Source organism: Aquarana catesbeiana, linkage group LG02 (assembly GCF_042186555.1).
Source record: "Aquarana catesbeiana isolate 2022-GZ linkage group LG02, ASM4218655v1, whole genome shotgun sequence".
Classification (NCBI taxonomy): domain Eukaryota; kingdom Metazoa; phylum Chordata; class Amphibia; order Anura; family Ranidae; genus Aquarana; species Aquarana catesbeiana.
In genome coordinates, this window is record NC_133325.1 from 456,893,620 (window position 1) to 456,916,821 (window position 23,202).

At 41.3% G+C, this 23,202-nt stretch overlaps 1 protein-coding gene across 1 annotated transcript in view; it reads left to right on the forward strand.

Annotated features, from left to right (window-relative positions):
* Positions 1-23,202, forward strand: part of NME7 (NME/NM23 family member 7) — a 251,231-nt gene that overhangs the window by 121,899 nt on the left and 106,130 nt on the right. The window contains exons 6-7 of the mRNA XM_073615633.1: positions 9,418-9,625; positions 15,865-15,970. Coding sequence (XP_073471734.1) covers positions 9,418-9,625; positions 15,865-15,970 — 314 coding nt within the window. The remainder of the gene's footprint in view (positions 1-9,417; positions 9,626-15,864; positions 15,971-23,202) is intronic.

Below are 23,202 nucleotides of genomic sequence, written 5' to 3' on the forward strand. Positions count from 1 at the left end.
TGATTGGCTCTTTACCCTGATCTGTGATCGCCGAGTCACCTCCTCGGGACTCAGCGATCACAGAGCACGCTGCCCGCGTTGGGGATAGAGTGTAGAGGGATAAGAACCCCCGTAAGTTTTTAGTTTCAGATATCTTTATTGAAAATATTAAATACAAAAAATAAAAATATTAGCAACAATGAAATCAAAATTTCAGGTTGTCACTAGCGTAACATAGGAATATGTCAAAATGAGGACAATAGTTATCCAGATAAAAACGGGCTGTTCAAATAAGGAAATATATAAAAAACAACTACCTAGGGGAAGGGGAAGTTTCGTTCTCTCCCCCCTCCTCCTCCCTCCTCCTTCACATTTCACCCATTATTTTTTTTGGGGAGGAGCGGGTACCTGGCTGTGACAGGTACCCAATCCCACTTGCAGTGATCCGAGAGCTTGGACCCCACCCCTCCCCGCAGCCTTCTGGGACACATCACAGGTCCCAGAAACCTGCGGGACCCTTCAGATAGTGCAGTGCGGCTCACGCATGCAAAGTCAGCAGCCGGCCGTGCAGCTGCATGCAGTCAGTCATAGCCGGCTGCCCACAGTTAGTATGCTCATGCTGGGGACCGAAGCCTGGGGAAGAAAGGGGCCAGGTGAGGACAGTACTGGATCCTGGGACAGGTGAGTGTCTGTTTATTACAAGTTAGCAGGTTCAGCTTTTGTAGCTGCTGACTTTTAATTTTGCAAAAGAACCGCTTTAAGAAGACCATAAATTCCCCTTTAAAGAGCCATGAAATCTGTGTACTTCTTGCCCTCAAGAAGAAGTCCCAGAAGCTATGTGTGTACAGAAATTTTTCATAAGTACTGACTATCTGGTTCTTGGAATCTCTCCAGCTCCTGTGTAACAATGAATTTTTTGTTTGTGTGTTTTTTTAAATAAAAGTAGTAAGAAACAAAGAGTGTTTAATGACCTTTAAATGTGGGGCTAGTATATAGGTTTTCACCCCTGAACCTATCTTTAAAATTCACACTTTACATGGATCAATAGGACAAAAGACACCAATGCCAAATAAAATAATTTTTGAGACACCTAAAGCCTAAGTTTAGTCAAAATAGAAAAATAGAAAAAAAAAAAAAGAAAAAAAAGTGACATTACTTATTATTAATCTGATGTGTCATTTGTACTGCTGGTTCTTGCTTTACTTTCATGCTCCATTCAGACCTGAGAATAGCAATTTACTAGCGTTTTTAGGGCATTTTTAAAAGCGTTTTTGCAGCCTTTTACAAGCATTTTTAAAGCATTATAGAAGTGTATTTGAAGTGTTTTTACAGTATTTGGTGTTTTTGTTTAGCCAATAGAAAATCCTAAGGGGAGGAGAGGGAGAGGAAATTAGGGGTGGAGAGTTGCTATTTGAGCAGAAAACGCTCATAAAACGCTCAAGTCAGGCGATTCTTTTGAAGTCTATGGGGCCAAAAACATTTGTAATCTGCCAAAAAGAAGCTCATGTACTTTTTTGAGCAACAGGCGTTTTGCTTCAGGTGACAGAATGTTCAGATGTGAACAGGGGCCATTGAAACGAATGGGATTTGGCTTGTTGAGCATTTTAGAGCTACAAGCTTCAAAGCAGAAAATTCGCTCAGGTGTGAACTGGGCCTAAGGCTCCATTTGCACTTGTGCGACTCCAAATTCATGCGATTTACATTGTGACAGCAACATTTGTGCAACTTTTGAGTTTACATTGCAGTTTATGGCAATGCAGTCAAAGTAGTGCAGTCTCATAGATTTGAACAGCTTCTATTGAAATACATGGGCTGCGAATTGTCTGCCCTTTCTGCCCTGCTACTCCATTCATAGAAGCCATGCTACAGCTTTTCTGAGTGAAAAGCGATCTATGAACGGAGGACTGGTAAATGATTGAAAGTTCCATCCCCTTCATTCATAGATCACATTTCTGTGATAGAAGCTGTAGTATGGCCTCCATGAATAGAGGAGGCTGGCGGAAAGGGCAGGCATAGTCGGGCACTCTTTCCTGTCACAGCTCTCCCTGGGTGGGGATTTCATTCAGAGGAAGAAGTAATCCTGTGCTGTTTTTTTGTTTTTTTTTACAGTAAAATTAGGCTGAAAGCAAACCCGATTTTGAACATTCAGAGCAACACAACAGGTTTTTGTTTATTTCCCCTAAATTGGAGGATTATTATCTCTACTTTTCTCTCCTGCACTTTTCAGCACGATAGATCGAAGAAAACATTGATTACTTGTTTATATGGAGTGTGAATGGACTCACTTAGGCCAGTCAGCGCTGTCAAATGGGAAGTTCAGTATCTTGTGTAAGCTACAACTCCAGCATCTTGTAGCTTACACAAAGGTCCGGTTCACATATATGAGGTTTCCAGCGGCTGCGATGGCTCGGGCACAGTAGCCTATTCATTTGAATGGGCTACTGTGCCTCCGGAAAATGCAGCGAAAAAGTTCCTGCACCTATTCCAACAACGTGCCTGCTCAGCAATAGTACAGTGCGGGTTCCCAGTATGGGAAACCGTGCTGCGGTTTCCAGTGTATGGGGTTGCCATTAGGATTAATGCCCCCCCAAGCATCTCCTAAGAAGCTGCTTGTTTTTCTCTGCAGATGTGGGAAGGCATATGATCTTATGCTCTTCCACACCTGCTCAGATGTGCACCTAGCCAAATGGAGCAGTTAAAGAGCAAAAGATTAATTACTGTATGTATGTCTTTATTAAAGCAGAACTTCACCCAAAAAGGGAAGTTCCATTCTTCCACCCCCCCCCCTTTTACACATGGCACTCTTTTTTTTGGGGAGGGGGGGGAGCTGGTATCTGATTTTGACAGGTACCCGCTCCACCACTTCTGATCCAATCGCTGCAAAGATTGCGGGACCAATCACAAAGCGCAGTGCTTAGTGAAGAATTGGCTTGGGTGAGGATAGAGCTGGATCCAGGGAAGGCAGGTGTCCTTATAATAAAAGTCAGCAGCTACAGTATTTGTAGCTGCTGACTTTAATTTTTTTGGGGGGGAGTCTGGAGCTTTTTGCCCTACATAGACAGCACACAAATTCACTTTAAAGGATAAGTTCACCTTTGTGATCTTTTTGCATTTAAAAAAAATGTACAATTGCTATTTTCTTTTTACCAGCACCCTGCAAAACATTGCACCCATGATCAGCAGATCACAATGCAGGACTCCTGCAGAATGTCTGTGTAAGCTGTCTTTTCATACAGGCAGGCAGTTACACAATTACAGGAAGAAACAATCAACTACCTTGAGTGCTCAACAGCGCCCTGGTAGTTCATTGAGAACTACAAACCAACAGCCACAAAGCTGTTGGCACTTGTAGTTCTTCCATTCACAGATCTCTGAATGAATGAAGCAGCCAGATGGGCAGAGCCCCTTTAAACCTTGGCAGCCTATATCACATGGTCACTGGCTGTCCGTGTCATTAGAAAGTGCAAAGTGCGTGTTCTTTTCAATCAGACAAAATATTTTACAGCGCACACATACAAGAATGACATTTCCTGGAAGGCTAGTTAAAAACACCTGAACATATTAAAAAAATACGGGGGTTTGGTCACACTATATGGTCATATAGTGCTAAGCCCACTTACTGCGACAAAGTACCCCGAATTAGTGGGTCCTACACTAGTAATAGAATGGAAGATCCTTTGTCTCAACCATGGGAGCTGAACTCCTCTATGTGGGAGAACTGAAGGGGATACATCCTATGCACTGGTGGCCACTAAATAAAAGGTAATGAGGAGGGGGAGGGGTGCTCCAGCCCAAAAGACCTGGTCAGGGCCTATTACAATATACATATTTGGGGGGCACACCATACAACTTTTCAATCAGACATCCCCTGTTTGGTAGGATTGAAGTGAAATAAAGTGGAATTTTTGCCTAACACTAGCTATATTTAAAAAAGTTTTCCCCCCATCTGCTACCTATTCTTCCTAACCTGTGTTAAAAAAAAAAATGATCTGTATACTTACCTATTTTTTTCCCCGCTTCAGTCCAGTGACGTAATATTCCGTGTCAGTGAGTGGCATCTACAGGGGAGAGGAGGGACTGCTTGATAACGGCTGGGAATTCCGGGAGCTGTGATGTCATTCCTATGCTCTCATGTAGAGGTTGACCGATATGGGTTTTTCTCTGGCCGATGCCAATATTTAGAAATCGCAGAGGCCGATGGCCGATATATGATGCCGATTTTTTTGGGCTGATATGTTAGGCCGATTTTTTTTCCCCTTCATCTCATAAAATCTAACAGTTAGACCCTTTTTAACACTGGAGCATTTTTCAGGCGCCTTTGGGCTAAAAATAGCGCCTGTAAAGTGCCTGCAAAACGGCTCCCCTGCTGTCTCAGTGTGAAAGCCCGAGTACTTTCACACTGAGGCGATGCGCTGGCAGGATGTTAAAAAAAAGTCCTGCAAGCAGCATCTTTGGAGCGGTGTATACCGCTCCTCCACCACTCCTGCCCATTGAAATGAATGCGCACCGCTGCTGAAGCGCCTGCAAAGCGATTCGGCAGCAGCGCTTCACGGGCGCATTTCATTGGCCGCTAGCTGGGTTATAAGCACCCCACTAGCAACCGAATAGCGCCGCTAAAATGACAGTAAAGCGCTGCTAAAACTAGCAGCGTTTTACTGTCAATGCCTGCCCGCTCTAGTGTGAAAGCAGCCTTAAGTAATAAGTGATACAGAAAATTTCTTACATTTATTAAACAAAACAAACCTCCAATTAGTTCACTTGTATGTATAATTTAGATTAAAAAAAAAATACTTAAATATTAAATACACAAGAACAGGTAATCAAAACTTTTGGACGAAAAAAAAAATGGGCTAACTTTACTGCTTAGTTTTTTTAATTCATTAGTGTATTTTTTCCAAAAAAATAGCATTTGAAAGACCGCTGCGCAAATACCGTGTGACATAAAATATTGCAACAACTGCTATTTTATTCCCTAGGGTCTCTGCTAAAAAAAAAAAAAAATATATATATATATATATATATATATATATATATATATATATATATATATATATCATTTTTGGGGGTTCTAAGGGATTTTCTAGCAGAAAATACAGGATTATTACTTGTAAGCAACAAGTGTCAGAAAAGATTTAGTCTTTAAATGGTTAAACTGAGAACTCCTACACAGGGAGTTCAGTTCATTGATAAGTAGAAACATTGTATCTCTTCTTGGTTCTTTTATCAAACTTGGCAGGCTGCCCAGAGAGGACAAACAAGTTGCTCCACAGAAGACTTCAGGCAACTTGCATTGACTTCTATTACAGAAGTAATTTGCAAGTCGCGCTGAAGTTATAATTGGCCTTTTTTATCAGCACAATCGGCCCCGATTAATTAAAAAACACCAAATATCGGCCGATATATCGGTCGACCTCTACTCCCATGTTCCAGTCATTGTCTGTGCTCCATCCTTTCACCTGCAGCTGCCTCTGACTAACACAGGAGCTGACCGGACCAGGGCAGACAAAAATAGGTAAGTATATACATGTAGAATAATCACCGCACTAGGTGCTTGTGCATGTCCTACAGTCTGTAACACTCTAACACCACTCTACAAGGGTGCCAGCCCAGCTTGTCAGTCGCACATACTGATAAAAAGAAATACTCTGGACAGCTGCACTCCTGTTTCACATTTTATCACTTTATATCACAGCAAAACAGCACAAAAGACAGTGGGGGAAAGAATTCAAAGATTGACACATTTCATGCTTTTCTTATAGCTTAGTCATAATCTGCAAAGATTGACGCATTTCGTGTTCTTCTTAGCACTAAGTCATAGGCAAAGATTGCCGTGTTCTGCACTCTCCTTAGCGCTTAGTCTTAATTAGCAAAGATTGATGTGTTTCACACTTTCCTTCCTTAGCGCTTCGTAAGTATACACATTTTTTTTGTTACACAGTTTAGGCAGGATAGGTAGCAGGAGGGAACGTTATTAAACATAGTGTTAGGTAGGAATTCTACTTTAAGATGAAGAACATTTGTCTAGCACTGCTGCACCCATGTACATACATAATTACAAACTATGGACAGAAGCAAAGTTTTTAATACATGAACACACATTCACATGAATATTTACTGTATATCAGAGGGGCAGTGCAATCAAATGGATAGTTCAGTTTTTGGTAGATGCTGAAGAGTTAACACAGCAGAGATTTTCTTGTATCTCCTGGGGACTTTCTTAGTGAAATCCCTGAGCTTGGGTTCCTGGGTCTGCACACCTGCTGTGACAATTATGAGGGATTTCTTACTCTCCCTATGGGGGTTTTAAATTATTCTGCATTTTGGAGAAATGAAGCAAGAGATCCTCAAACACACAAAGCTCACAGGGAACACCTGAAAACCCTAGATGGACATGAATGAAGTTGGAATTTATTTCATGAAGACCTTGTTGTTTGCGTATTCAAGACATACAAGAAGCCAAGGCCTGACTCTGCGCACCAGCCTCCATCCCTAAATAAAAAATATAACTCTGGGATGTACTGACCCTTTTTAAGCTACTAGTGATCATATACACAGTATATATACTGATCAACCATAACTTTTTGACCACTGACAGGTTAAGTGAATAACATTGATCATCTCGTTACAATGGCATCTGAAAGTTTGTGGGATATATTAGGCAGCAACTAAACATGTTGTCCATGAAGTTGATGTGTCGTAAGCAGAAAAAATGGGCATTACATTTTGTTGTGTATGGGACTTAACAGACCCATGTCTGACCCGTGTCCACGGGCAAAAGTGCCTACAGAGAGCATGTGAGCATCAAAACTGGACCACTGGGCAATGGAAGAAAGTGGCCTGGTCTGATGAATCTTGTTTTCTTTTACATCATGTGCTTGGCTGCGTGTGTGCTTTATTTACTTGGGTAAGAGATGGCACCAGGATGCAGTATAGGAAGAAGGCAAGCTGAAGGAGGAAGTTTGATGCTTCGTGCAATGTTCTGCCATTCATTTGGGTGTTACTTTGACACATACCACCTACCTAAACATTGTTATTGACCAAGTACACCCCTTTGTGGAAATGGTATTCTCTGTTGGCAGTTCTCCAGATCTCAATCCAATCGAACATCTGTAGGAATTGCTGGAAAAACAAGTTTGATCCATGGAGGCCACACCCTGCAACTTACAGGACCTAAAGGATCCGCTACTGATGGCTTGGTGGCAGATACCACAAGATACATTCAGAGGTCCTAGTGGTGTACAGGCCTTGATGGGCCAGAGCTGTTTTGGTGGCAAAAGTGGCTGCTCCATTGTAAGATAGGATGACAACTATAACACTTTGGATTTTTTTTATCACAATCTTCCTTAGGACACATAAAGAGGTTGGATTCCCTCAGCAGGGACACAGACAGCATTCAAGTCTGACATGCATTCTAACTCCCTTCTTTATTCTCTCTGGAGAAAAAAATATATTAATATATACACATATAAAGCTTTAGATAGACTTTAAAACTGAAGTTTAGAAATGGCAATTTTTACATCATTACATTGGTCCAGCACGGACCAATGTAATTCTGTAAAATGATAATTTTACAGGAATACCTTTATAATCATAATTATGTTTGTGCCATACCTGGCTAATTGCTGTGGAACCTGGCAGCCCTACTACCGTGGTTGCCACTAGCTTGCAGGTTCCATGACGAGTGGCTGCCCTGCTGCTTACTGAACATAGGAGGTCACTTTGCATTTTTTCAATGAATGCAATGTGTTCTTTGATTGGATGAGGTGGAGATTGTGACGTCAATGCCCCTATTGGGAAAATGCTGAGTGTCACCTGAATGGTGCTTGTGCCGAGTGAGCGACCTCCTGTGTCCACAATACAGCGGGGCAGTCGTTCAGTTCGAGACCCAGGGGCTAGAAGGGATTACTGTAATAGCGGTGATTACTACCATCATTTCCACCTTCCACGGGGATCCCACAGGTAAGGCACATGCATAATTACATTGGCCCAAGCTGGACCAATGTAAAATAAATTTTGCCTTACCTAAACTTCAGCTTCACGGCATAGACTCTTAAAGCAAAATTGTAGAATGTTATAAAACGATGACATTATGAAAATGTGCAATCTGTTGAAAAAAAAAAGAAAAAAAAAGTTTATTTGATGGCTATAATTAATGTAGGAGCAGGGCAGATGGTGTGTTTGAGAACAAATTTGCAACACAGAACCGTTTATATTACTCAGTATGCATTTGTGAACATACCCAAGTCATCTTTTATTGAGATAAATAATTGAATCACTACAGCTGTCTGGGGCAGTGCCAAAGCTGTACTTGGACTAATCACCCCCAAGAGTATGTAAGTACATGCTCAGGATTGTTTTGCCAAAGTCTTTTACACCCTTTCAATTTATGTTATGTTGAAATGCAGGTTGGTAAATCAGCTCTCTTATAAAGCTCTGTTTACACACAGAGTTCCAGGTCACTTTGTACTGCTAAACTCCATTTACTGCACATCCACAAATTAAAGAGAATAGTTTATTACTGTGGCAACAAGTTATAGGCATACTGATATTTTTTCCTGCCACCTCTCAAGTCTCCATTGTTTGGTGAGAACTTACATTCCATCTGAGTATGAATAGTGAGGTATTTGTTGGGGGGGGGGGGGGGCTTGACTTGTACAGGAAGAGTCAAGGTTTGTATAAATGTTCATCTGCCTATATTTCTGGACTATTGATTAATTTGACATATAGGGGTTTGATTTACTAAAGGCAAAAAGACACTGTTCACTTTGCAAGGGCAGTTGCACTTATTTTCCCCAGAGCTTAGTAAATGTGATAAAGCTTCACTTTTCAACAATCATACCTCACAACTTTTTGAGATGGGAAGGAGGGACACCTATCAGCAAAAGTATGCAGGCAGAGGACACACCCCTTGCCACACCCCCTTAAAGGAGAATTGTACAAAAAAACAAGATTGGGTAAACCCACAAGTGCTTTTTTTTTACCACTACTATTCCTTTATATTGGCTTTTGGAATTTACAAATGCAGCCATTTAGAAATCAGATGAAAGGTTTAGCACTGGAAAAGTGCATTTTATATACATCTATATAGATCAGTCCAAAATGAGGGACAAATGAGGGACAGGGGGACATTGCCTCGAAATCAGGGACAGTTGGGAGCTATGCAACAATTACCCAATCAGGTGAAAAGAAAAGAGAAAATAGAAAACAGCATTTTTGATTGATTGGAAGATGGAAATCAGCAGAGCTTTACCACATTCACTAAGCTCTGGGAAAAATGAGTGCAACTGCAATTGCAAAGTGCCCAGTCTATTTGATAAATCCACTCTTTAGTTTCCACTGAAGATAATCCCTGCATTCACATTTTATTCATATGCTTGCTTTGAATTGCCTTTCTTGTTATTTTGTATAATAAACTTACAATTACATTGAATTTTGCAGTGACTTGATTCAATTTATGACAAGTGGACCAATCGTAGCAATGGAAGTGATAGGAGATGAAGCCATAGCTTCTTGGAGAAAGCTGCTGGGGCCAACCAACTCCAGTGTTGCGCGTAGTGACTCTCCAGAAAGCATCCGAGCCAGATTTGGTACTGATGGAACCAAGAATGCGGCTCATGGTTCTGACTCCATTGCCTCCGCTGCTCGAGTAAGTATGCACCTTTCCCTCTACCTTTATCAGTGTTTCAAAATTTTTACAATAGCGATTTTACAATTAGAAAGCAGTTTAGGTAGTCAGAGATAATATGGTTGTGTGGTGCTATCAGTGGTGCTTGTGGGTTAACATAAAGCACCTTGGGATGCACAGTCCTTATAAACGTCATTTCTACAGGCCCATACACATGATAGAAAAATCGGAAGTAAAATTTCCTCCGACAAACGATCTGCCGATTTTCGGATCGTTAGTATGGTGCTTTCGACAGCCGATTACGGTTTTTCGTCCGACAAAAGCTGGATGTGCAGACTATAAAATTTTTGTCGTACGTGAACTCAACGTCCAATTTTCATTTAATTAGTACGGTTTTCGTACGAAAAAAAAATTGTAAGAGCAAGACTACGCATGCTCAAAAATGGAAAAGCACATCCAAAACTAGTCAACACATTATGTCACTTCTGACGTTGTATTCTGCCATACGAGAATTTTCGTACGGTGAGTAAACTCTTCACTTTCGACATGAGACTAGCATGCAACAAAAAGCGGACGAATGGTCATCCGAAAATCGGATCGTGTGTACGAGGCTTAACTCAGTAAAACAAATGTACTTAAATCGTTGCTATCACCATCTCATGGCAATTAGAATAAGCATCTCAAGTTAAAGCGGTTGTATACCCGCACATCTAAAAAAAAAAACAAAAAAAAAAAAAACCCTGCAAGGCAAGGGCATAATGAGCTAGTATGCACCGCATACTAGCTCATTATGAAATACTTACCTTAGATCGAAGCCCCCATATTGCAGCCCGGTCCACGCCGAGGAAGCTGACATCTTGCTTTCTGTGTTTCTTCCGGGTTCGCGGCTCTGGCACTGTGAGTGGCCGGAGCCACAATGACGTCTCTCCCGCGAGAGTCTTCTTCCTGGAAAGGTCCGGCAGCGTCTGCCGGACCTTCACCCGGGCATTCAGAGCGCATTCAGAGACGTCAACGGCTGCATGCAAAGGGAATATCTCCTAAACCGTACAGGTTTAGGAGATATTAATTTTACCTACAGGTAAGCCTTATTATAGGCTTACCTGTAGGTAAAAATGATAAATTAGGGTATACAACCACTTTAAAGTACTCACAAGCATCTGCTAGGCTGTATATGAAAATTCATTAGCATTTTCTAGCAAGTTCAGTGAGACATTGCAAGTAAAAAATATGTTTGGGAAACAAATGATTAAAATAAGCGATGTTGCAGGAGAGACTTGGCTGCCCAAGACTCTCCCTCCTGATTGGCTGAGACAGCAACTGCTGTTAATCAAAGTCAGTGAGCCAATGAGGAGAGAGAGGGGGCTGGGCCTAGCCACAGCTCTGTGTCTGAATGGACACATGGAGCATCGGGTCAGGTGCTCCCATAGCAAGCTGCTTGCTGTGGGGGCACTCAATAGGAGAGAGGGGCCAGAAGCACGTTCGAGGTACCTAAGAAAAGGAGTATCTGGGTTTCTCTGTGCAAAACGCAACTGCATATAGCTGGTAAGTATGACTTGTTTGTTATTTAGAAAAACAAAAAACCTGACTTTAGTATCACTTTAAGTATAGAGGTAGGATTGCCACCAATCCGGGATTCACCCGAACAGTCGGGGTTTTAAATCATGTGTCCGGGTTTCAGACTACCTGAAACCAGGACACATTATTCATACCAAACTGTGGCTCCCCAATGTGTGGGTGGGTAATTTGAAGCCCAGTAGCTGGAAGGTACATCATGGATAAAAGGTGCTGATGACTGAGGGGTGCTCTGCAGACTCTGATGTAAGGCTTTGGGAACCCTGATTTAAGAAGGAATGCTAGGAACTCTGATGTAAGGGGGTTTCTGCTCACCAAAGCCCCAATTTACATCAGAGTTCCTCTTTACACCAGAGTCCACAGTGTTACCCCTTGAAAAAAAAAAGCCATTTAGCGCTAAAGTGTTCGGGTTTGGCTTGAAGAAAAGGTGGCAACCCTGTATAGAGGTCATCTTCTATGGCATTATCCCAAATTGAGAAGATACTGGGCCGAGGTGGTATGGACTCTTAATGGGCTTGTTGGGGTTAACTTGTTGGTTGACCCTCTTACCTGCTTGCTTGGTCATGCGGATTTATCTCTAACTTATCAGAATCTATGGCTCACTCTTTTGATAGCGTTTTTTATAGCCAGCAGACTAATTGTACTTGAGTAGACTTCCCCCTGGCCCTCTTCTCTTTCTGAATGGATAACAGAGCTTAACAAATATTTTCTCATTGAAAAACATGCCTACTTATCTCTAGTATCCTACTTTTTGACAGAGACCATTTGTTAATCACTCTATTATGATGATTGCGCTCCTTCCTCCCCTTCTTTCCTTCCCCCTTTTTCTTTTTTTCTTGTGTGTTCTGTCAAATTTCTTTGTTTCGCCCTGTGAGGTGGGTAGTTATTTTTGTTTTTGTATTTTTGTCTGTAAAAGGGAGCAAAATAATTTTTATAAATAAAATCTGAATTATAAAAAAAAAAATAGTATAAAGGTCAGGTTAGCAAGTAAGTTGAGGTAAAATGTTAGGTTTAGGGTTATGGATTGGGGTTTGGAATTAGATTGAGATTAAGGGATACATTTAAGAGACATAAATTGGGTTGAGGTTTAGTGTTATGGTTTATTCATTCGGGCACATAGACCTGTACATCGGTGCAGAGGATCCTGTTTATGTGCTTGGGTAGTGACAAGTGTCCTGTGCAATCGAGTGCGCCAGCCTGTAAAAATCTGACAGGCTGAAAGATGCATTTACTGTATGAATCTTCCCATACATCCTAGTGTTTACATCCGTACAGAAACAAATGCACCGCTCTGGATGCTACCCATCTGCGTCCAGAGCTGTGCGTCTACCTTTGTACGGATGCATGTGCTTGGATGTGTGGGAAGATCAGTACAGCTGCTACGTCTTTCATCCTGTCATTAATTTTTACAGACTGGCTGTATGCAGCTGCACAGGACACCTGTCACCTCCCCAGGCATCATAAACACTAACCCTCTGCACGGATGTATGGGCCTGGTATTGTACTGGTTGTGAACCAACATATGACAAAGGTTCTACTATCCCGGGGCTACTTTGTAGATGTAAGGTGAGACAATATTAAACAACATGTTGGGGAAGATTTACTAAAACTGGAGCGTGCAAAATCTGGTGCAGCTCTGTATAGAAACCAATCAGCTTCCAGGTTTTATTGTCAAAGCATAATTGAACAAGCTGAAGTTAGAAGCTGATTGGCTACTATGCACAGCTGCACCAGATTCTAAGTGTAGCAGTTTTAGGCCCCTTTCACACTGGGGCGGGAGGTGGGTCGGCGGTAAAGCGCTGCTATTTTTAGCGGAGCTTTACTGTCGTTTTAGCGGTGGTATTTGGCCGCTAGCAGGGCGGTTTTACCCCCGCTAGCGGCCAAGAAAGAGTTAAAAACCACCGCAAAGTGTCTCTGCAGAGGTGCTTTGCCGGTGGTATAGCCGCGGTGCCCCATTGATTTCAATGGGCAGGAGCGGTGTATACACCGCTCCAAAGATGCTTGCTAGCAGGACTTTTTTCCCATCCTGCTAGCGCACCACTCCAGTGTGAAAGCCCCCTCAGGGTTTTTACATTCAGGACAAAGCAGCGGCACTTTCAGAGCGCTTTGCAGACGCTAGTTTTAGCACTGTAGCGCCTGCAATGTGATCCAGTGTGAAAGGGGTCTTAGTAAAACTTCCCGTAGTCTATCACTCCAGAAATTAATAGTTAAAATGTGTTCAGTTCAGAAAATATTAGCTGTCTTTGTATAGAGCAAAAATTCTAACCAAAAAAAAATTTGTTGTGATTTATAATATGAAAACCTATGTGCTTATAATGTACAGCTGCCTCCTGGTTAATATATGGGATGTTTTACTGAATGAAACATATTAGTATTATACATATATAGCAGTATGTTCACAAATCTACTTTTTTTTCCTTTTTGTGTAGCCTGAGAGGATATTTGATGCAATTCATACAAAAGCGTTGGTATGCTAAAACTGCCCAGGATAGTTAGTGTATTATCAAAAGTTTTTTTTTTTCTGCTTAGACATTTTGCATGGCTTCTGCAATGAGGTTTATTCATCATTATTCTCATATTCATGTTGATTTTATTCTATGATGATTAAAGAAAAAAAAATCACAATTTGTCCACTATAGTTCATGCTAAATGTGAGTAAGCATGCGGGGACATTTCTAAATAATCAATGCAAAAGTGTGAGGTTTTGAATAAAACATTGAAAAAAATATACATTTCCTTAAAGGATAAACTCCCTTTTCTAAAAAAAATAATAAATGCACATTTTTTTGCAGGTAAAAAAATGAGTATTTATTATATTTTTGGAGCCTAAAAATCATTGCACCAGCTGGTGCCATGCAGGTCTCCTGCAGATCTGTCAATGTATACACTGACAGAAACAATCAATAAACTATCACATAGTTAATTGAGGACTACAAGCTGACAGCCGCAAAGGATGTCAGGGCTTGTAGTTCATTCATACACAGAGCTGTGTGAATGAATGACTGATTTCTTTGATCCAGGGAATATCCAATTGCCTATCGGGGGGATCAGGAAGGAATTTTTTCCCCTGCTGGAGCAAATTGGATCATGCTTTGCTGGGATTTTTTGCCTTCCTCTGGATCAACTGTGGGTATAGGATTGTGTATTTGGGATTCTATTTTTCTTTTTTCTTTTCCCTTTTATTGGTTGAACTAGATGGACTTGTGTCTTTATTTTTGACCTGACTAACTATATAATTTCAAAAAGTGACAACTAGTACAGGCAACTTCTCCCCGTACTGCTGTCACAAGGGGGGGGGGGGGGGATTGGGTGGCTGATGCAGCATTGGGAACATGTTACATCCTAAAAACAAGTGGAACATGTACCCAAAGGTGAACTTATCCTTTAAATATGACCTGGAAGAGTGTGTCCTGTACACTTTATACTGAAGTGTCACGTACTGCACAATGGGACTTGCAAGAACAGTACAGTGTCATTTACAGGACAATGGGACTTGCAAGAATCAGGAAGATCCTCACTGGGTACCAGCTGCCTTCATAGCAGGTCACTGTCATTTACATTTTTTGCAAAGTCTGTTATCAACAACAGTTTTTAGCGGCAATCCTATGTAAAGTAAAAGATTGCTAACACACAATAAATGTAGGTGATAGGCAATCCTGTATGCATCCACCTTTATTTCAAATATATGATAGCACTCTATGCTCATTTCCATTGTGCTCAGAACTTCTAATATGCGCAATGGAGGGTTATATTTACACCAGCTAAATTTGGCACTAAATGGTGTTCTGGGAGCTTTTCCATTCTCTTTTTAAATCATGCAGCGATCAATCCATATTTAATGAGGCAATAGACTCTTTCTTTGTGGTGGGAATCCATATAATTACACAGTCCCTATATGCGGTGAAATGCTCACATTACATGCTCCCACTGCTTCCCCCTCACCATAGTAACAGGTTATTTTTGTATACTTTTTTAAGCCACTTGAGGGTTTGAATAGTCATGTGGCTGTTAAGCCATTACCACTGGCAGCATGGCATTGTTAGTAGAAAATGGTTAATATGAAGACTTAATAGATCATGTAATGTGTCAAGTACCCTAGTCATACAGGTTTCTTGATAGATTTTTGAGCGTTTTGATGGATAAACCTTAATGCGTTGTAGTAATATTCCTTACAGTATAACTATAGACAAAACTTTTTTTTCATTTTTGGATAGAGTAAGGGAGGGTTATAAACCCTGTTGGTTTACTTTTTGACATTTGTGCCTTATTAGGGATATTTATCTTCACTTCCTGTCCCATATCCAAAACAAGAAGTGAGAGGAAATCCCTGCAAATTAAGGGAATCCATTGGGTACCCCCAGGTCACCAGAACTAGTGTCCCCATTGGAAGATTCCCCTCTATTATTTTTCTTTGGATTTTCTTTTGCTTTCACTTTCATTGATAGCTGTAAACAGGGCAACTAGAGAGGGTGAATCTCTCTAATGGGTGCACAGACAGCAATAAAAACTGATAGGTGTTCTAATCCCTCTCTACTCTTTTCAAAGCTAAAGAAAATGTTTTGCCTTTAGTTATACTTTAAGACTTATAATGCTAGAAATAGTTGCCTGAATAGGTTTTTTTGGGTTGCCTTAAACACAGAATGGTTATAATGTTTTTTTTTTTTTTGTTTTCTTCTAACCAATGTTAGGAGTTAGAGTTTTTCTTTCCAACCAGTGGAGGCCGTGGACCAAAGAATACTGCGACATTTACTCAAAGCACCTGCTGCATTATTAAGCCACATGCTGTTTCCGAAGGTATTTTCATTCTTACTTACTTACACACTTGCGAAATAACACGGACATTGTATTATTCTGCTTGGTTGTGTTCCAATATGACCTTCATACTCATTTTTATTTGTTCAACAGTTTGTTGTAAAGGTTACTGTACAAAAGAAGATATGATAATGAGTTTGTAAATCATTAGACCCTCTGTCCCCTGAAGATTGTTGTTCACATGATAAACACATAGACTATACAGAACGGTGGATGTGTAGAAAGGTTACATAGGTCTGGCTCGAAGAGTTGCCATACACATGCCAAGAATGATGGGATGAGACATAGTCATCCTTGAACAAGTCACCAACTTTTGGGACTTTTTGCAGTCTTCTTTCAGATTCTGTCAATACGCATTAGCAGTCTGGCGAAGTCTGGCGAAAGCTTCCTTCTCTTTCAGCCACTGAAAAGTGAATGCTCACACTAAGCAAGTTAGAAAATTGATGTCTTACATTTTTTTCTTTTTTTTTTGTCAAAGGATCCCATTCAGATGACCTAAAGAGCAAGTTAAAGGTCATTTGGCCAGCTTTATTTTCACTAAAATTAATACCTGAACCTCTTTGGGATTGCAATGGCCAGATGTAAAATGCCCCTTGCCATGAGAACACTAATTAACCTCACAGCAGAGAACTTAGCAGGCACAACTGCATGTGCTCCTAGTTTACCGTAAATACAAATCGTGAAACAGGAAAAATTATCATAGATTTTGTCACTTTATCTGATGGATAGGGAAGCTGCTAAACATGGTTTTGACAGTATTAATAAACCCAAAAACAAACTTTTACTATGTTGCAGCTTACCAAATGTGTGGTGGCTGCTTTACAATTTTTTAGGCTTTTGTTTTTTCCATTTATTTTCACCTGGTGATCCAGCCACTAACACAACTTCCTGTCTTAGGGTGTCTCCACTCCACTAAAACGACAAAAGAATAGTAGTGGGGGATCCTCATTAGCATAGTAAGAAACATTTAGGCCTCTTTCACACGAGGGATCCGTATGTCCGTTTTTCATCCTTCCGTTTTCGGATGAAAAACGGACATACATTCATCCCTATGGAGCGTCGGATGTCAGCGGTGACATGTCCGCTGACATCCGACCCGCTCCGATCCGAAAAGTGTAACGGAGGAAAAACCTACTTTTCCCTCCGTTTTCGGATCGGATGACGACGGACACTACGGACCGTCATCATCCGATCCCCCCATAGGGGAGAGCGGCGCTCTGACAGGTGCGTCGCTGCACAGCGTGCAGCGATGCACCTGTCATCTTCCTGCTCAGCGGGGATCGGCGGAGCGATCCCCGCTGAGCAAGCGGATGTTCACGGGGCGGATCATGACTGATCTGCCCCGTGTGAAAGAGGCCTTATTGTACAATTAAAATAGCACACTTATATGTAGGATTCTTGACATTCAGCATAAGGATTGGATGATGGACACTGCAAAGTTGTTAATGTGCATCAGTAGCTTTTGCTTCCTAAGCCAGCATAGGGAACTAGATTTGGCAGCTGTCAGAAAGCGGCCAATGTCAATGTTGAGGTTATTGACAAAGAAGGATTGTTCCTTTGAAATGCATTACCGCCCCCCCTGTTCCGTCTTCTCCAAATGGTATCATGTAGAGCAGGGATGTCAAACTCAATTTCATCGTGGGCCGCATCAGCATTATGATTGTCCTCAAAAGGGCTGGTTGTATCTGTAAGATTAGATGTCCATCGCATCCCCTCCCCTTACATTAGATGTCAAAAGCCACCCCACCTTTAGAAGTTGAGTCCCCTACTCTCCCTAACATCAGAGTGCACCCCCTTTCCTTATGCTGCTGCTGGAAAGAAGCTTGATGCATTGCTTGAAATCAGAAAGTAGGGGTCTGGAGGAGGACCAGAGAAGGGCTGGAGTTCTCCTGCAGCTGCAGGAGAGGTGTGAGGGCCACATGAAATGGCCTGGAGGGCCGGATTCGGCCCGCGGGCCTTGTGTTTGACACTGTGACATAGGGGTTGCCATGAGGCAATGGATAGCGCTGTAAGATGCCGGGCATTTGAGGCTTTTTGGGCTTTCTCTAAACCTACTGATTCCTTTGACATGTGTTTTTGTTTTATTTTAAGGTAACCCCAGCTTATGATTTTATTCATCATTTAGTCAATTATATTTGCCCAGGTTTATGACAGATTTTCTTTAACCTATTTAAATTATTGCTTCTATTTCTCCAGCTACACTAAAAGAATGGTACTTGAGGGGGTTGAATGTACCTTTACAATATTTATCCTGTATTTTTGCCATTTTATTCATCTAAGATTAATAATATTTGCTTTAATATTATGTTATCCATTTCTATCCAAAGAAATCATGATACAGAGAACTTGTTTTTCACATCTCTGATTTTCCCAAATGAGTGTGACCTTTTGACTGCTATTTTCATACTGCACCAGACCACAAGATGTTATGTGTGTTCAGCAATGCAGTTAGACGCCCTGAAATCCTCCCGGTAATGACATCATAAGAATACCGTGCAGACCAGTCATAACAAGCTCAGAAAATTGTCACAGCACTTTTGGTTGAAGTTGATAGTGATAAAGAATTTTAATGCAGGGGCTCTCCATGGCTCTAAAAGACCTAGTTCACCCTTAGCCTTATAAATGCACATTCTAGGCTAGTAGATTACATAAAGTACACAAAACCTAATATATTTATTTTCCTTTTTTTTTCAACTTGATATTACAAGGAGTTTGACAGTCTATATATGTTATTATTGAAAAGAGAACTGTTGCTTGATACTCTCCTAGTAGCAACATGCTACCCCCCTGGGATCAACGTATTAGTTTTATTTTTTTCTGCACACATGTTACATATAAAACTGGCTGTTACATATTTACTTTCCCAACATGTCCACCCACTCTTCTGCATACTGCCAAGCAATTATGCAATTTATGCCTGAGGCAGTGATTTGAAGTCCCAAGATATCTCAATTAATGTCCACAACAGATATTCATGCAGTGTGTTATCGGTTTGAGTTTAGGTAGACGAAAGGGAAGAACTTGGGAGACCTTTGGATACTTTCACACTGAGCACCTGTGCTATTAGCGCTAAAGCGCCGCTTGTTTTTGCAGCACTCTAGCGCTGTTCTAGCGGCGCTTTTGCGGTGCCTTTTGGCCGATAGCGGGCGCTTTTTACTCCCCAAAAAATTTTAAAAATCCCATCTTGCAGCGCTTTTAAAGCACTTTTCACGTGCTTTGGAAGCTCTGCTCATTCATTGCAATGGGCAGGGCATTTTGGGAGTGATATTAACAGCGCTCCCAAAACGCCCCAAAGATGCTGCTTGCAGAAATTTTCGTAATGTCCCACAAGCGCACCGCCCCAGTGTGAAAGGACACACTGCAATGAATGGGAGGCAGTTTTTAGGTGCTTTCAGAGGCTATTTCTAGTGCTAAAATGCCTGAAAAGCACCTCAGTGTGAAAGTAGCCTTATGCCCCGTACACACGGTCGGATTTTCAGACGGAAAATGTGCGATCGGAGCGTGTTGTCGGAAATTCCGACCGTGTGTGGGCTCCATCGGACTTTTTCCATCGGATTTTCCGACACAAAGTTTGAAAGCAGGCTATAAAATTTTCCGACAACAAAATCCGATCGCGCCAATTCCGACCGTGTATGGACAATTCCGACGCACAAAGTGCCACACATGCGCAGAAGAAATTAAGAGATGAAAGCTATTGGCTACTGCCCCGTTTATAGTCCCGACGTACGTGTTGTACGTCACCGCCTTCAGAACGAATTTTCCGACAACTTTGTGTGACCGTGTGTATGCAAGACAAGTTTGAGCCAACATCCGTCGGAAAAAATCCATGGATTTTGTTGTCGGAATGTACGATCAATGTCCGACCGTGTGTACGGGGCATTAGAGGTTGATCTGCTGACAGCTGACCTATCCTGTACAGCCAAGGAAGCTTCTATCTTAGCCTCTGTTTGATCTGCAGTTGCCATGGTGCTGCACACATGATCAGCTATGACACCAGCCATTTGATGGTTCAACGTTTTGGTTGAGGACAGAAGCAAATGTGACAGCAATGTTTTTCTTAAACCCTTAAATCGATGGGTTTCGTTCTGCTTTATGATTTACTGCTGTTCAGGGGATCTGGGCTTCAGCAAAATGGCAGCCTCTAGCAAGAAGAAACGGGAGCAATGCTGGAGGCAATTTACAGCACATACTAATTTTGGTAGCATAATTATTAATGTGGGATGTTTGTTCCTTGCCAAAGAACATTATTTTTTATGAAGTTGTTATGGATAAAGTTCCGCTGTAAGATTACTGAACTGCAGTTGAGACTAGAAAGTCTGTTTGACCCAACAGATTTCTGAGAAGACGATATTGCACTCAGAGCCTTAAGTGCTGGCTCCAGATGTATGAAATTAAAGAAATATAGAACTGTACTAATATATAATAGAATATATACTGTACCATGCCATTTCTACCCTTATGTATGAAAAAGCAAGATGCTATTATACAGCCTCCAGTCATTAATGAATCACTACATATACAATAACCCAGTTTTATGATAATTTAGAGGGGCTTAGTTTCTAAGCACAAACAAAATCTAGGTATGTCTAGTAGTAGTTATTCACGTTCAACTGGACTTTGTAATGTTGTAGGCTTTTTTAGCCTATCTAAGACACTTCAGTTATAGTATTCAGCAGAAAAATACCCACATATTTATATACAGAGTCTAAAGACAAAGAACACAGACGTCTCAGGAGTGCTTTAAAAGTTGGTGGCTTCCTAGACTGGGCTTTCGTTAAAACATCTGCAAGGTCTTTTAGCTCTTGAAAGTTAAGAGAGCCCTAATGAGAGATGAGTTGGTAAAATACTAAACTTCAGCTTTAATTTAAAGTCCAGGACTCCCAAATCACCTTCTAATTTAAGCATTGTGCATTAGGTGGCACAGGGGATTGTGGGGAGACAGGGGACAACCTTGTCTGGTATCCCTGAGGATTTTGAATAAAGGCAAACAGTAGACTAGGTAAGAAATATACATGGTGGGAATGGGATATAGGGCTGTGGAAGTAGTTTTGAAATCTCCATTCTCCTAGTATGAAATGAATAACCCCATTACAGGGAGTCGTGGAGTGGAGCGTTCTTCCTGAAAAATAGCAGTACACTTTCTGGTACGTGGGTGTGACTAGGCACTCCTGGGCCCACAGCCTTGTAGCTGTATATCTGAAGCCACTAAGATCTAAGGCACTTCTGCCTCTAACTGCTGGTCTGGGGAGATTTGAAGTGAGGATTAATGATGTCATTAGTGTACTGCTAACTGTTCTTCTTGCTGGAGGCTCTGCCATGAGGAAGCAAAACTCTGCCTGTACAAAGATGGCCACGGCCACTCAGAGACACAGTGCAGAACAAGGTATGGCAAATCAGTAATAAGGGAAAGACCAGCGCAGGGAGAGCATAGGCAATACTGGTTATTAGGCCTTTGCCCTATGCTGGATTTTTTTGGGCACAGCTTCCAGAGTCCATTTATTCTTTAACTAAATTGTTGTGGCCTATGTGGAATGCTGTCGCAAAGCTCCGAATTGTCCCTGATTTCAAGGGACTGTCCCTGATTTGGAACAAAGTCACTCTGTCCCTCTTTCCTCCTCATTTGTGTCTGATCTATATAGATGTATATATAATGCACTTTTTATCTTTCAAAAAATGTTTCCCAGTGCTAAACCTTTCATCCAGTTTCTAAATTGCTGCTTCTGTAAATTTCAAGAGCCAGTATAAAGGAATAGTAGTAGTAAAAAAAGCAGTTGTGGGTTTAACTAATCCTTTTTTTTTTATATTATTTTCCTTTAAGGGGGCTTGACAGGGGGTGTGCCCTATGCCTACGTACTTTTGTAAATAGGTGTCCCTTGTTCCCATCTCAAAAAAGTTGGGAGGTATGCTGTCCCATGACAACTTACAAAAGCAGGTTTAGGTTCTTGTATTTATAATGGCAGAAAGTGTAGGAACCCCAGTTGCCCAATACATTTGAAATCATTATTAGAAACATCTCGATAGGTATCTCCTTGTGTAGTTACCTTTAGATTTTAGTAACATTGATGTCAATCCATTTTAGACTAGAGTACAGAGCTCTCACAGGGAAATTCCATCGGCGGCTTTTAACTTCCATGAGATGAGGATGATTCTAGGCTTGTCTGCTGAGTGCAAGCAAAGTGCATAGGCATGCATGTTAATGTATGCTACAATCCATGTGACCGATCAAAAGTAAATATTATTCCATGGCTGAAGTATATATGTATTTCTACCTTCTAGAGTCCATGGCTGCCTGTGCTTTGTGCAGGAACTAATTTTAGGGATAATATAGATATATATTCTTATAGGATTAAACTTTCTGATATAACGGTTTCCCAAGGCATGTCTTGAATGATAACTGTAATGCCGTGTACACACGGTCGGAATTTCAGACAAAAAATGTTTAATGTGAACTTGTTGTCGGAAATTCCGACTGTGTGTAGGCTCCATTGGACATTTGTTGTCGGAATTTCTGACAACAAAAATTTGAGAGCTGGTTCTCAAATTTTCCGACAACAAAATCCGTTGTACTAAATTCCGATCGTATGTACACAATTCCGACGCACAAAGTTCCACGTATGCTCGGAATCAAGTAGAAGAGCGGCACTGGTTATTGAACTTCATTTTTCTCAGCTCGTCGTACGTGTTGTACGTCACCGCGTTCTTGACGTTCGGAATTTCCGACAACATTTGTGCGACAGTGTGTATGCAAGACAAGTTTAAGCCAACATCCGTCGGAAATAAATCCAGAATTTTGTTGTCGGAATGTCCGATCGTGTGTACACGGCATTACAGTTACTAGTGTGTTTAAGGCATAACAAAACCCGAAAAAAAAAATATTATATATTGTAGCTTACCAATCGTTGAATGCAGTGGCTGCAGTCGTTTTCTTTTTTCAGCTTTTATTACTTTATTTCCACCTGGTAATCAGCCAGTAACAAACATTCTGTCTTAAGCCTAATACACACTTTTAGTTTTTTTTGTTCAATGCAGAGTGCTGAATAAAAAAAACTGAAGAGCTCAAGAGGAGCCGCTCTACTAACTATGCAATGTTAGTACATCAATCTCCCCCACTGAACTATTGTGTTCTGACAGGGGGATGGCCCCCCGCCAGAACAAACCGGTCAGTGCTCTCAGCCATTGGCTGAGAGTGCTGATGGGATGCCAATCGGCAGACC